At 37.6% G+C, this 15,816-nt stretch overlaps 1 protein-coding gene across 2 annotated transcripts; it reads left to right on the top strand.

Moving 5' to 3' along the window:
* Positions 1–1,688: 1,688 nt before the first annotated feature.
* On the top strand, positions 1,689–15,539 carry lmln (leishmanolysin-like (metallopeptidase M8 family)). Of its 2 annotated transcripts, XM_053497374.1 has the most exons (18): positions 1,689–1,995; positions 4,422–4,519; positions 4,600–4,630; positions 4,717–4,799; positions 4,913–5,030; positions 5,842–6,020; positions 6,216–6,321; positions 6,434–6,528; positions 6,640–6,757; positions 6,838–6,945; positions 8,422–8,498; positions 9,197–9,307; positions 9,530–9,662; positions 9,887–10,046; positions 11,504–11,634; positions 11,792–11,818; positions 11,864–12,002; positions 12,120–15,539. In XM_053497374.1, exons 1-18 carry the CDS (start codon positions 1,888–1,890, stop codon positions 12,218–12,220), a joined length of 1,923 nt encoding a protein of 640 aa, XP_053353349.1. In that variant the 5' UTR covers positions 1,689–1,887; the 3' UTR covers positions 12,221–15,539. The 2 variants fall into 2 exon arrangements, with proteins under 2 accessions (XP_053353349.1, XP_053353348.1); XM_053497373.1 differs by having other exon boundaries at positions 11,792–12,002.
* Positions 15,540–15,816: the final 277 nt, after the last annotated feature.

Genomic DNA, 15,816 nt, shown 5'->3' with positions numbered 1-15,816 from the left:
TCAGAATTATGTGTGGCTCACTTACAAGGTATAGTGCATAACATTCATATTGTGGGTATTTGTGTTTCTACAAGGTAAACTTTTAAACTCTCCAACCTGAATGGTAATTGTTTTCCCCTTTGGTATTTCATTATTTTTTTTTTTCATTACTACATCAGGTCCAAAAAAAATAAACTAAAAAATGAATAAGAGTTGACTGAACATGTAGTTATAGGAAGTCAGAGTACCATGTTGCCATTACTTTAATCGAGTGCTTTATTCCCCTTCTGACCACACTGATTTTACCCAAGCTAGCTTTTTTTAAATTGTTTGTTGTGAAATATCTTTAAAAAATGTTAGTTTTAGTTATCAAGAACTATCAGCTCTCTACTTACTCAAGTTTTTTTGAGTATAAGACAAAAATAATTTGTTTCATCTATGAAACCTGTTTGAGCTTTGATTAAAAAGTTTTACTACTCTGTCACAGGTTTCCCAATTTATTAGCTACTATGAGTTTATTTTAAACCTAAATATTTTTATATTTAGTATTTGAAATATGTCACATACTATATAGGTTGTGTAATGTGAATGTGTTTTCAGGTTTCTGCCCTTGTAGGCGTAAAAGGAAAAATCAGTGTGGCATCACTGGCCAAACAATCTCTTTACTCACAGCAGGTTTTGTTATGCAAAGCTGAGGCCAAAACTATGATGTGGAGTCAAATGAGAAGTTAAAGTATGGCAAAAACATCAGGATATAAATAAAAGGAAGATGTCACTATAAATTTCAAAATCATGTATGTATTGAAAGCAACCAAAACAGGAACTCAATAGAAGAAGCTGATTTTAATCTCATGATTGACCACACAAACACTTAAAATTGTAAAACATTTTAATGGATTATTTCCATCCATCTTATTATGGAAGGTTGCTGGGGAGGTTTGTTCAAAAAGAGTATGTCATTGGAATGTAGTGCTTATGATAAGAAAATATAATATTCTTTAACATTAGCATTTTCAAATGTATAGCATACCTTGATATTATGAATTCGATCATGTACACCAAAAAAAAAAAAAAAAACGATATAGTTGCAAGCCATGATGAGTGGGCCCAAGCACCCTGCGCCACAATTTCGCATCCTTAATGTCTTAAGATTATATTGCCCGGTTTGGTGGCAATCGCATAAATCCCCTAGGAGGAATGTATCAAATTCCAATGGGTGCGCTTTGCAAACGACCTAAAATAATTGACATCCTAAGTCCATTGACATCCAATGTGATGTTTGTTCAGCATAATGAGCTCTAAATGTGTACCAGGTTTTATGTGCATATGTGCAAGTGTGTAAAAGGTATGCAACAAAATCTTGTTTAGACTATCAGGCAGTAGGTTCCTACTGAGCCTCCCAAGGGTCATGCGCGGGGGAAAAAAAAAGAACAAACGAAAAGATCAAACTCTGTAGATTCCAAGCTGTCTGCCAATTTTTTTGAGCATGTTGAGCAGACAAAGGCCCTGGATGGTGGGAAAAAAAATAAAAAACCTTAGAAAAACAATAGGGCCCTTCACACAGGACTGATGTCATAGTGCTTGGGCCCTAATTGGCATTCCAATGAAATAATCACATTTGCTTCACACTCCAGTCCGGTAGGTGGCGGTAATGTACCTCTAAGTTTAAACTGAAAGGAAGTACAAGAAGAAATGTGATATTTGTATGGATTTTTTTGCTCGCTTCACAGCACCGGGATGTGAACTGATACAGCCGGTTTAAGGAATACTCAGCGAAGGGTTGATAGATTTAAACCAAAGCGGATGTGTTTTTACTTTCCGCTCTATCGTGTGAGGTATGAATGTTAACAGTCCAGCTTTACACAGGGCAGAAGGGGAATATCAGGCCAGGCCGGAGGCAGTGAGGAGATGGCTGCTGGATACTGGAGACTCTGTGTGTCTCTGTCCTCCTTCTGCTTTCTGCTCGTCTGCACACACTGTCACACATGTAGTCACAAAGTGCCCATGCCCTCAGAGGTAAGAACACTTCATGGTTCATTTTTTTTGCTGTGATACATATTACTGTTAAACATTTTTGCTCTCCTGATTCTCCATCCTCAGAGCTGTCACTTTTATTTTTTACTGTCACCTCCCTATTTATATACTCCTCGACCCTTATGTCAGTGTCCAACTTTTACCTTTTACCAAAAAGAAAAGAACAACTAGAATCCAGATGATCAAAGCTGATAAATCTCAGAAACCGTGCAGCTGTTGTTGCAGCCAGGGGTGGTTCTGGGAAGTATTGATTCAGGGGGTGAATACTTATGCATCCAGGCATCATTCTTTTGTATAATGTTAGTTCCCAATTGTGTAGAAATAAAAATATTTTGCACATTCAGTTATTAAGCATATTATGCAATCAAAAATTTCCAGAGGGAAAGAGGGGGTAAATATTTATGCAAAAAACAGCAAGTATGTATAACTAACTAGTGCTCTTTTATTATAAGTCACAATTTCTCAACTGCCTATACACCAACATTTTGTATTCTTGGGTAGTGTCAGCACAGCACTGTGTGTGTTGTAGTATTAGTAGTAGCCTAAAACACTGCAATTTTTTTACACTCTACTAGACACATCTATTTTGTAGGTCTGTACTGTATGTGTTTCCATGCACAGTTCATATTATTTATGTTCCTGTTGTTTGTTCCTAATTTACATGACCATTTGTACCAGGAACAAACACACACACCTGGTCAGTGGTGGCCCTTTGCTTGATGCCACCTGTCAACTTAGATAAGCAACAGTGAGTTATTTTACACTTTTTACATATAAAATGGGCAACTAAGTGTAGATACAAGCTATTGGAGCTGTGCGATTTAATTGATTATGCAGTTGATTTCTTGTTTGTCAATTTTGATTCATCGACTCAATGAGCCAGTTTTCAGTTCAGAATCGATTCACACTTTAGTTAAACTTAGAAGATAAACTTAAAATTGGTGAATTTCTTAAAAATAGTTTTGAAAATAGCTTTCCGTTACTATTTTTTCACAGCTTTTGAAGAAAATAGTAACAGCTTCCTACAGAGCCCATAAAGGGACATGGGTGAGGGGGGAAAATAGGCAGGGGAAAAATAAATTTTGAAGAAAACTAAATGATTGGGGCATTACAGAAGGGGCAAGTACATCAGTGCATTTTAGCCATTTTTGAATTGAAGTACCATGTGAAGCGTCTTGTAGACAAACAATCCACCAGTCTCTATTCTATGATTTACACCTCTATAATCTGCATGGAATTACAAATTAAAGTTTATTTTTTCAGCAAAATGCAGTATAAGCATATCGGGAAGTGGTGGCCCAGACATTTAAGATTTTGGGTTGCTGATCAGGAAGGGCTCAAGATCCACCACCATTGGGTCACCACTGAGATTCAGTTATAGTTCCACGCCCGGAGAAATTGGGTATGTCTTGACAGGAAGGGCATCCAGCATAAAAACCTGTGCTAGATTTTCCAGATCAAATCGTCCAATGTGGTGACCGCTAGAATAATTGGACAAAGCCTCCTCCCCCAAAAAAACATCAGTGAGACAGCTCAGAAGCTCATCTTGAGAGGTACACTCAGGATAGTTTAGTGGTCAAGCCCCATTTTGCCTCTCTGTCTCTGTCACAGTATTGAAAGACATTATTTATGTTACAAGTAACTAATACAAGAAGTCCCAGATTAACAAACATTCGAGTTACGAATTTCTACAGATGTGAACAAACTGCGGTCCTATGAACATTTCGAGACGCGAAAAAATCGCGGAAATAGCTCCTGAGTATTGTACAAAAATAGACACTGCCATGCACCACATACCAATATTTACACTAAATGTATAAAATCTGATATATTGTATGTGTGCTTACCTACTTAATAACTCGGGGCCTGCCTGCCTGCCTACGCACCCTGAAAGCCATCTGGAGATAATGAATGGCTTGTGGGAAGAGTTTGTCCTTTTTTTGTGTGTAAAATGCTAAATCAAACCCTATCCACTATCAAGAGAAACTTAATACAGCCGTGATGGCATACATGGAGACGTAAATAACAGAGGGCCTGCTAACGCACCCTGTGTATGTGGAGTAATGAGTCAGCCTCATCGGATTCAATAAATCAGTCTGGGAGCACGATGATAAAAAATGGCTGTGTCCTATGGGGCTGTCCTGATGGTAAATAATCCTAATTTCGGGGAAAAAAAATTAATAAAATAATGTGGAACCAAACATCAAACCTGTATGTTTTCTTTCTTATGCTTCACATTGTATACAGTATTTCTGTCAAAGGTGTATAAGACTTACTTTGTTTAGACTTACAAACGAAACCAGCTTACAAACAGCCTCCCGGGATGGAACTCCTTCCTAAGTCAGAGACTGTATAATAAAACATGCCTCTACCGTATTACGTCTTACTGTTCTGTAATTTGCTTTCAGGTGATACACGATGTCTACCTAAAACCAGGGAGGCTGACGAAAAGAAGCACGGAAAAGCAGTTGAAAATACAAATCGTTTATGACTCCAGTTTGGATGTGTAAGTGATGCATCTGTAAAACTTGGAACATAAATGTGTGACTGTACACTAACTGTATTGTGTGTCTGTTTTCCTTTCAGGCTAGATGAGGACAAGAGCAGTCTCGTGAAGGTACGTCTTAGTGGATACGGTTTGATTTAGCATGTAAATAATAAACACAATATCTTTTTTTTTTCTTCTTCTTCTTTTTTCCAAAGGACAAACTCTTCCCACAAGCCATTGATTATCTCCAGAGGACTTTTAGGGTGCGTAGGCAGGCAGGCCCTGTGTTATTGAGCAGGTAGTTATTTTTCTTTTCACGTCATAGACTGCTTTTTGAGTCTTAAATATGCACTTGCTTTTTGTCACTTGAGGAGGTCTGTAATCATATTATTAAAATTTTGTCTTGCTCAGACAATGTGCAACAAATCAGTATCTGCGAAAGAAAGATGAACCTCATCGCTATTGTCAAGAAGCTTGTGCAAATGTCACAAAATGCGGACCAGTTATTGTGCCTGAGCAACATTTACAGGTTGGTCATTTACCTCAGTTAGGAAGTTCTCTTCATCGTGTTTGCCATGATTAGTAAGTTTTATAGGACTAGCTTATATTTCATCTTGACTGACAAGAACAAAGCTGTATCTAGATAATCCTTCTGAGAATAATGCTGAGGTTATGTGCAGCTGGTTGGCAGAGTTCTGCATCCCAAAACAGAACTGTACGCATGTCGAGAAAAAGCAAAACCATCATATAGTTTCATAGTGATCTACTAAACCAAATTTGTTTATTATTATTACTATCTTTTTTTATTTAGCTTTCTTTCTAGTGTGGTTTCTTTTATTGGGTTAAAATTATACAGTGCATTATAATCAATTCTAATAGGTCATTGATTAATGACAATTGATTAATTTAAATAACAGCATACAGTCATGTTCAAAAGTTAGTACTTCCTCTTTTAATTTTATGCAGTTTGCCTAAACTGCAGTTTTTGTGTGTGTGTTAGTTTTTTGTTTTTTTTTTTGATTATTGGCACTGGGTTATGAACTGTCCAACAATTTTGTTTTTTTTATCCTGGAAGGGTAGTGATAACCTATCAAGTAGTCAGCTGGCTACCTGAATGTACTGAATGACCCGGCTATCCCATCTAAAACATGACGCATTCCTGTAAACAAATAAACCATATGATGTGTAATATTTTTACAATCAGTATTTATTGGGAAATTACTGTTGTATAATAGAAATAAAACACAACAATGTATTGTTAAAGGAAAGCAATCAAAGGCAGGTTGGGGTGGTGTGGCCACCCTTAGACTGATTTGTTGTGAAACGTTTATGTTGTGCAGCAATGCCGAGTGTGTAGTGAGACGTGGAAGACATGTGGACCAGAAGGACCTCCAGATGGTGAGGGTGTTGAAGGGGCCGATTTTGTGCTGTATGTGAGTGGGGAGACTACAGAGCGCTGTGGCCAAGAGAACATTGTGGCCTATGCAGCATACTGCCAGCTGGAGGCCGAACTAGACAGGTGAACACACCGAGCTGGCCTGTTTCATTTAAAATATAAGAATATTTTTTTATAAATCTTAAAATTGACAAATATAGTGTGCAAAAAAAGACTTATAAAATGCTTACAAAGTCCTTAATGTCCTCCTGGAATTTAGAATAGTAGTAGATATTAGATGCTTTTCTGATATTGTATTCTGGTGGCATTTTATTCTAGGCCTATTGCTGGATATGCCAATTTGTGTCCAAATATGATCTCAACCCAGCCACAGGAGTTTGAGGGCATGCTCTCCACTGTTAAGCATGAGATTATGCACGCCTTGGTGAGCATAGTGCAGTATATTTATCTCATAGCTACCTCATGCTAATTTCTTAGTACTGTCTTTACTCATCCAGCTAGTTGGTGTATTTGTTCATTGTGTGTTATGCATGCAGGGTTTTTCAGCTGGGCTCTTTGCCTTTTACCACGATGATGATGGGAAACCTCTGACTCCGCGCTTTGCAAGTGGCTTACCAGCATTTAATGAGAGGTAATGTTTATTCATTGTAAGTGTGCCTCGGGATTATATATCGGTTGCCATAGTTTTGTTTACTGTGTAAATACTCTGACATTGAAAAGCTGTCTTTGGTTTCTGCTACAGTTTGGGCCTATATCAATGGAGTGAAAAAGTCATAAAGAGTGCGACACGATTGTGGGACATCCGTGGGGGTGACATGATCCGACATGAGGTCCATCTGATGGTCACGCCACGTGTTGTAGTATGTATTTAAGTTCTTTTCTTTTTTTTCTGTACCTGTACAGGATCTTAGCTTAGCTGCTCTTAATCATGTGTTGTCAGGAAGAAGCTCGAAGACATTTCAAATGCCCTATTCTCGAGGGCATGGAGCTGGAAAACCAAGGGGGCATGGGCACAGAACTGAATCACTGGGAAAAACGATTACTGGAGGTAAAAATAAATAAATAAGTGTGTGTATATGTGTGTGTATATATATATATATTAAAGGTGCATCAGAAAAGTTAAAGATTTGTCACGATTGTTACTGTGTTGAGGTTTAATAGGAAGTGAAGATTGATTTGTCTGCCTATCTGTCTTTTTGTTTATTTATTTTTACTTTTGCATTCCCCATTCTTATCCATGTACACAAAACCTAAAGTACCTTTTTTTGGGGGTAAATTAGAGATTTTCTCCCTAATTTAGTCGTGGCCAATTCCTCCCCGTCACTAGGAGGCTCCCACATTAAGGCTACTACTACCATTCAGCTGGGAGGGCCGAAGACTATCACGTGTTTCCTCCGAACCGCGTGACGCCAGCCGACCGCATCTTTTAGAACTGCTTGCTCACGCACCGGAGTAACACACTCGGAGGAAAGCCGCTCCTTCCGCGTGCGCGAGCTCACAGACGCCCCTGATTGGCTGTAGAGCCGTGATTAATGTGGGACACAAAGTATCTCTCATCCCTCCCCTCTGAGAGAGCTCGGCCAATCAGCTCTCTCTTTGCCTACGGCTGTGAGAGGAAAACAGCATCACCCGGGGTTCGAACCAGCGATCTCCGGATGATAGGGCGAGCACTTTACCACTGCGCATTTCGTAAAGTACCTTAACGAAATGCAACATGAACAAGGACTGCCATGATTTAACATTGCTTTGAGTGGCATGAATATACGTGGTTACAAGTAAGAAAAAAATAGAATATTAAACCATCAAAAGAGGCATTCACATAAATAGCACAGTAATTAAACAAGTTGAGTAGCTTTAAATTTATGACCACTACCACAAGTCATACACGTTTTAATAAAATAAAGATTTTAGTATTGCAGATAGGCTTGGCTAACAAAATCTCCCACCCCCACCACCCCTTTTAAAGAAGAAAAAAATAACGTGTAGAGCAGGGCTGTTGAAATCTGGTCCTGGAGGGCCAGTCTCCAGAACAGTTTGTAATTTTCACTTAAACACACCCAGTGAGCCTGGCATTTAACAGATTATTTGAATCAGCTAAGCAGAAAAATCCCCAGTGTAGGCTCTCTAGACCTGTATCTGAACAGCCCTGGTAAAGAGACTTAATTTTTCAATTGATTAAACGTGCATGTTCTGGAATACTATTCCACAATTTAAAGGCAGCTTTCCAAGCTACAAAGAGGCCACCAGTGAAATGTGGTAAAAGTGATATATACTTCCTAAGAAGCACTGCTGTAATCAGTAAAAATCTGCCCTGCGCAACACACAGAGTTCTTCATAATGCCTTTAAGCCAACTTGTCTTTCTGATACATTTTTCCATTCATCTTAACTCATGCATACTGTAATGATTTCAATTTCCTCTATTTAGTGTCACCCAGAAGTAAATTGGTTCTCTTTTCAGTCTGGTTCCTCACAAAGTTTCATTGAAATTGATGGATGTTTAACAGTTTTTTTTTATCTCAACAGAATGAAGCGATGACTGGATCTCATACGCAGAACAGAGTTTTTTCCAGGATAACGCTGGCTATTATGGAAGATACAGGGTGAATATAACTATAGGTATTCTATAGTTTAGGGCTGTGGTATTTATCTATAGTACAATGATCAGTGGAAGTGCAGTGGTTGCATATTTTGTTCACATTGATCTTTGTGTTCGATAATGAACTATCCAGGACTAAAGACTTCGCTATAATAACTTCATTGCCTCTGATATTAACATATCAGTTTGTCTTTTGCCTTGGTTCAAAGGATGATGAGAGTCACAATTATAACGGGGATGGTTGTGACTAGGTTTTATAGTCTGGAAGGTGTCTTGCTGCAACCAGTTGTTTTTAAAATGTTCTGTAATGCACTATGTCCAATAGTTTGTGGACACCTTACCATCACAGATGTACATATTTGTTTTTTGAACATCGTGTTATATAATTTCTTACATTTGCTCTTCAGTTTTCTAGGAAGACTTTCCGCAAGATCATGAAGCGTAACTGTGGGCATTTGTGATTATTCAGCCATAAGCGCATTACTGAGGCCAGGCACTAATGTTGATTGAAAAAGACTCCTGATGCATGAGATGTTTTAGTTCAGTAAGAATGAGGCCAGGGCTTTGTGCAGATCACTAAACATTGTCATACTGGAACAGGTGGAAAAAAACATATAGATGTAATGGTCAAGTGTCCACAATTTTAGCAGTTTACCCTGTATTCCTTTTTAGTGCTTACCTTTTTATCCTATTCTGTTTTAGGTGGTATAGAGCCAATTACAGCATGGCCGAAAACCTAGAGTGGGGAAAAGGTCTGGGCTGTGACTTTGTGATGAAAAGCTGCAAGTTCTGGATTGACCAGCAACGCAGAACGTACGTTATACATTATTTATCTGAATTTTAATTCTTTGTTATCTCCTTGATCATGCTTTGACGATTTTTTTTTTCATATATGGCTCAGCCTATTAGACATGCAAGCATGCTCATTAGTTCACGTAAAGATTTTGAAAAGAACAGTATGACTTCAATAGATAGACAGCTAGATTGAAGGTTGAAGATTTACAATGTAGCTGTTTGTGCACGTGTTATGTGCAGGTGGCCCACGCCGACCCCATACTGTGACTCCGTTCGTGGCATGCCCTTACGGCTCTCCTGCAGGCAGGACCAGCTGGCAGTGGCTGTGTGCAACCTGCAGAAATATCCTCAGCCTCTGCCTCGTGAATATCAGGTAAAATTTAAATTATACAGCGACATATTGCCAGCATGCCATCAGACCTACCGCAGAACAATATGCGAGTTTAATTAATGAAATATGAGCATTGGTGCAGCACCAGCTTTTTGAATGATGGATTGATCTTACATTTAACCATCACAATTTCCTGTTAGCATAAATGTCTAGTAACGATTGTTTTATTTATGTTGATTATTTTAAGTGTGTTTTGCTGTCTACAGTATTTTGACATTATACCTGAGGTGGCTAAAGAGGATTTGCCTTTTTATGGGGGTTCGGTGGAGATTGCGGATTTCTGCCCCTTCAGTCAGGAATTCAGCTGGCATCTGAGTGGAGAATACCAGCGCAGTTCCTTTTGCAGAATTCAGGAAAACCAACCAGGTGAGGCATCAGCACTGTCCATCCTCTTCCTTAGCTCACCATTAAGTGCACGGGATAACATGGGTACTAATAGCCTCCTTATTGTGCATTTAGACATCAACGGGACTGGCTAATTTTAACCTGTGGTTGTTAATCTGGCTTTTTAACCAAGGGGCATAAAATGGTTCTTAAAAAATAAAACCAATGCCAAAATGTGCAGTTTCTCGACACACACAATTCTTTCCAACAGTGTTTGACTGATGATGCTTTTAGTTGGTTACCTATTGAACCAGCATATGAATATGTTTTTAATAAAAAAAAATTAAACTTCCGAGCAGTTATGTAAGTTGCTCTGGATAAGGGCATCATACCGGTGGCTAGCTCCAAAAGTAAGTGAATCATCATACACCTCCATGTTAAAACATGCTCATCTTTACAACAGAAATCGACATGTTTACAGTCTGGTATGTAAATGGTTTTGGTCCCAATAATTAGATTACAAATTACTGTACTCTGTACACTTGTCATTATTTATGACAACTGTACAGGGAGTGAATTTTTATGTAACAGTTAAAAGTAATAAAGTTATGCATAATTAGGGGCATGTCCAGTTTGAGTGACAGCTGCATAGTGACAGATGTCAAAACCTTAGCCGTAGTATGATTTACCTCAAGCAATGTAGGAGTTGACGCGGGACAACGTGTTGGGTATGATTAATGTTCGAGTTCAGTCGAATGAATTAGCATGTAAATTGCAATTGCTATTACAACATTTTAGCTAAGCTAAAGCTAACCATTCATGGATTAACTAGGATGTTACCTTCTACCAAGATGATGACGACCAGAGCACTCATATTTGAGCTTCAGAACTGCTCTTCAGAAAACCTATGGGTGACTTCACGGAGGATTTATTCAGTTCTTTTTATACAGTCTATGCTCTTTACCCCATGATGTTTGCATGGAGCCTAAATGAGATTTAAAAATAAATGTTGTCAAAATATTCTGTCGAGCCAAAAGTACGTGGGTGTCAAATTCCTTGAACACCTAGGGAAAACCTAAAGTATTGACTGTACCTCTAGGCCTCCTTGCCTGATGTAACTAATGAGTTTGTGAGGGTGAATGATAATAAATATGCTCCCATAAATATGCTCCAGAATCTAGTGGATTACTTTAACAGTGAAAAGAGTGGACTAAATCTGGAATGGAATGTTCAAAAATAACAAATGATTGTAAATGGTCAGGTGTCCACAAACTTTTGATCATACTATTTAGTTAATGGGTAGGAACTTCACCCCTTTCATTGATAATGTCTCAGTATGCACAATAGAAAGAGAGCACAATGGTAATCAGGGCGGCAGTAAGACACATATTATAAAGAGATAATACTCATAAAATATAAAATTGTCATTCATAAAACAATTATAAATTGTTTACTTAGATTATACTTTTTAAAATTTTTTCTTTGTTGTTTCACCACAGACTCATGGAGGAATTACGCAGCTGAAGAATATGGTCCTGACTCTGTTTGTCTGTACCAAAAGTCAGCCTTCGTCATGGAGCAGTGCACCAAACGCCTGACCTACCCAGACTGGGGAAGTGGCTGCTATAAGGTCTGTAAGATTAAACTAAGACCTCACTTTTCATATTGTTATTATATTTTTGTTCTCATAAATAGATTTTTTTTATTCTTTTAAACTACAGATTACCTTGCATGCACTATGTCTGTGACACTGAGCAAAATCAATTCTGGTGGACTTGTTTCCACAGATTTCATGTTCAGCAGAGGGTTTACAGGTATGGATGCAGGATCAGAGCTTCCTATGTGTGAAGGCTGGCCAGGTGCTTAATGTTAACGTGAGGATGAATGAGTGGGTATACAGTGGGCAGCTGATCTGCCCTGCTTGCTCAAACTTCTGCAGCCACTGCCCTCTTCCTCACGAGCTCCCACCAATCAACACTACTCGCACTGTTCTCCTAGGTACACTTAAATGCTCATTTATTTCCTGATCCAAACCTGACATTTATTCACCTATAACTGTCCTTAAAAGAAACAGTACTGTATGACACGTGTTGTGAATTGCTCTGCTTTTCCCAGACCCTTGCTCCAGCTCTTCTGGTTTGGTGGTGACTTTGTGGCGGCTCCTGTTCAACCTCATTCCGTTGCTGGCGGGCTTCATGCTCTGTGTGAGGAATTAAAATCGCTCAGTGTAGTGGTGTGTGTGCATTGAGGATGTGGGCATCCCACTGCCGCATCCTTCCTGCTGAGATTCTTGTATTAGCAGGGAAAGCAGTGCACAGTGTTGTTTCATGGCTGTACACTGTCATATTTCCTGTGAACACAAAGTCTGTAGTCAGAGTTGTTTGGAACAAGCCATTGACTACACTGTCTTGATATCGAGTGCCAGTCAGTTGTATTTGAGAACAGAAGCCATAGTTGTACAAGCAGGCGTGCAGCAGGTGACCTTAAAAAATGCTGGTGCTAATTTGTGTCGTCTTCTACATATCATGCCATCTTCTTTATGCTGCTTTGAAACAATGACCATTGTTAAAAGCGTGATATGAAGAAATTTAATTGAAAATAGAGCATTTTTCTAGACTCAATGAAGGCGATTTTATTTTTTTTATTTATTATTTTTTTTAATGACAGTGCTTATTGGTTGTGGATCAGTGAACGTAAAAGTATGTGATGTGTGTATGAAGTGGTTCAAACAAATCCAGGAAAAACCTCCTAAAGGAAAAAAGGTCCAAGCTCTACATTTAATGGTAATGTTTAAGTTCGCGTGTACTGTAGGAAAAGAAAAAAATAAATAAGTAGCGAATAATTTTACTTTTTATATGTATATTTACTATGATGTTTTTGTAGTTATTTGAATAAACAGCATCCTAAAATTTACTAGGCTTTTAAATTATACCATGTAATTAAGCAAAGACTTTCAGACTGATTAATAACAATTAATGCACTAATTTAAAAACCCAGTAGAGATGCACTAGGGCCAATTTTGCTATCAATTTCCTGCTTGGTTAATTGGGCAAAAAAAATGGATTAAGTGTTTTTTTTTTTCCTGTTAGTTTTTAATATTTGTTAAAACCAGGTTTGTCATAACGTATTAAATGGACCAGCACGTCATATACCACAAATTATATACAATACTATCTTGGGACACCACTCATTTCTTAATTTTTGGCTTTCAAGAGCCACATTTTCTTGTATATTCCTTATGTAATCCTGAGAAATAGTTCTCCAGGCTTCTTGAAGAACTTTTTGGACTCTTATTTTCAGTCCAGTCCCTGTACCTGACCTTTTCCAGAGGATTTTTCCTCTGTTAAGCCATACCGTGACAAGGAATCATTCAAGCATAAAAATTTTAAGGCATAACTTAGTGAGAAAAAGGTGCAGATGATAAAAGATGATCAGGCCGGTGATTTGTATGCTGGTGATCCTAAACGCTATGTGTTTAAAACAGATGGGAAGGAAAATTAGGTTGCTGCAAGGGGTGTTTCATAAACGATCAATTTTTAAATTGTATCTTTATACACTTTGCAGCCTGTTGCAGTCAAACCTTTATTCCCATTTTTTCATTTAATCTACATCATTTCATTTAAAATGAGAGGTGGCTCAAGACTTTTGCACAGTACATATTTTTCAAACTGCAGTGGCAGACTCTGGAAGTTTAATGAAGATCTTTTAATATTTAAGCTGTTCTCTTTTTAGCTCATAACCCTACAGTTTATTAACATTCTTATTCCTTGAGAGACTGCCAGTTAACCAACATTGAGTAAAGACAAAACACTGTGCTATAGCATTTAATAATCTAGAAATTTTAGATTGTAGAGTTTTTGTTTCATTACGTTTCCACATTTACAGTTCAGCTTGAACGTGCCACATTCAGGGGTAAACAGCATGCTATTGTTAAAGAGAATAGAAGCATTGTTAGTGTTTCTTGTACATTTAATATGTTCGATTTTAATTTCAGTCTGAACTTTTTTTCTACAGCCTGTTTTATAATTTGTGTATTTATTTTACTTAACTTATAACAGTTATTTATTTTTAGCCTTGTTAAAGTTTTGTTTCACTCATAGAATGTCGAACGTGGCAGCTCGATCAAACAAAATCAAACAATGTTAAGTTTTCTGTGTATATTTATTACACACCATGTTGTGCAATGGCTCTGTGTAGTCTATATTATAGCACCAATAACTTTTTTTTTGTGATTTTATTTCAGTACATGACTGATCATGGCTAACTTGAATACAAACAATGTTTTTCATGCTTTATGAATAAGTAGAAAATAACTCTAGCTACACTTCAGTGCTTAATAACAGCTTTTGATGTAGTTTATGGAGTGCACCTTTTTTAAATGTGTAGTTTATTTACTAATCTATCACTGAATTAATTTTGTAGTTTACTCCTAGTGATGCCAGGGACAGGAGAAAAAAATATTTCTTTCCATAATTTATTTACTTGGAAGTGGCATGGAATTAGGGTTGCTATTACTGTACATGTCCATGTTTCATTTCACTGTTGACAGACACTAATTCACTTAGGTGGCATGTAAACTGATGATGCTGTATGTTGAATCTGAACTTAAATTAATATAAAATGTTAATAACTTTAGATTTTGCTTTGTTTGTTTTAAAACCTATTTATTAACAGAAACCATTTTATTGTGTTTTTTGTTGTCATGTTTCAGTTGGTGTTTGTTTTGGTTTGATTGTTTTTTCCACACAATTGAGACTAATTTAAAATGTCTGGAATGTTGTCCTTAGTCGATGATGAAATTGCTTTCACAAAGCATTTTATTTAAGTCTAGTTTCATGCTAAATTATTAGTGTATTACAATGTGGACAGATTTTGCAATGGCTGTGTTTTTAATTATTGTTCCCCTAAAAATCTTTTTTTACCAATTCAGAGAACACTGTTTTGTCATGATCACTACAATTCCTATTTAATTGCACGTCTCTTTTCAGTTGCAGACATCACTCATGTCTTTTAACTAGACACAAATTAAACATGGCCTGTACTAAATCTTGTCATATTAAATATGGGAAATGCTTATGGCCTCTGGCTCGATCATTGTCAGAGATGTACACACCCCCTACCTCATAATCACAGCTCTTTTTATGTTACATTGCAATGGAGCTTTTTTTAAATAATGAAACTTGTAAGAGAATTTTCCAAGTGCATATACAGTAGATAAAGCAACCATAGTTGCGTGTTTATAGGTAAGGTGTAACCCATTTGTGACAGACCAAAGACAATTCTATGCATAATGCTTGACTATTCTTAAAAAAATGTAATTCTTGGAAAACCCATAGTTTTTTTTTTCATGTGCAGAAATTGTAGATTTTTTTTAAATATATGTTTGCATTTCTTCCCCACAACTTGTTTTACATGCTGTATATTAAAACAAAGTGTAGATCAAATTACAAATTAAGTCTTTTTTTTGTCTTTTGTGTGTGTGGTTTCCCGCATAGTCCAAAAACATGCGCTGTAGGCTGAATGGCATCTCCAGATTCCTTGTACCGTATGATTGGACATGTAAGTCTGTGTGCAGTCCTGGGGTACTCTGTGGACAGGGTGCCAATCCATCACAGGGCATTACATGGAAACTCCATGCACAGAAAGACTCAAGGTAGGAGGGGAACCCTCGACCCTGGAATTGCGAGGCCTCACTGCTTACCCATACGTCACCTTGTGCTTAGTGTCACTTTGCACCTTAATGGTCTGGAATTCGATTGTCGCCTTGGGTCTGTGTGCTTGGAGTTCTCTGTTTTCTTCTCTACTCACCTGG

The sequence above is a fragment of the Clarias gariepinus genome, chromosome 5 (assembly GCF_024256425.1).
Source record: "Clarias gariepinus isolate MV-2021 ecotype Netherlands chromosome 5, CGAR_prim_01v2, whole genome shotgun sequence".
Lineage (NCBI taxonomy): Eukaryota > Metazoa > Chordata > Actinopteri > Siluriformes > Clariidae > Clarias > Clarias gariepinus.
This window is presented reverse-complemented; position numbering and strand designations above follow the sequence as displayed.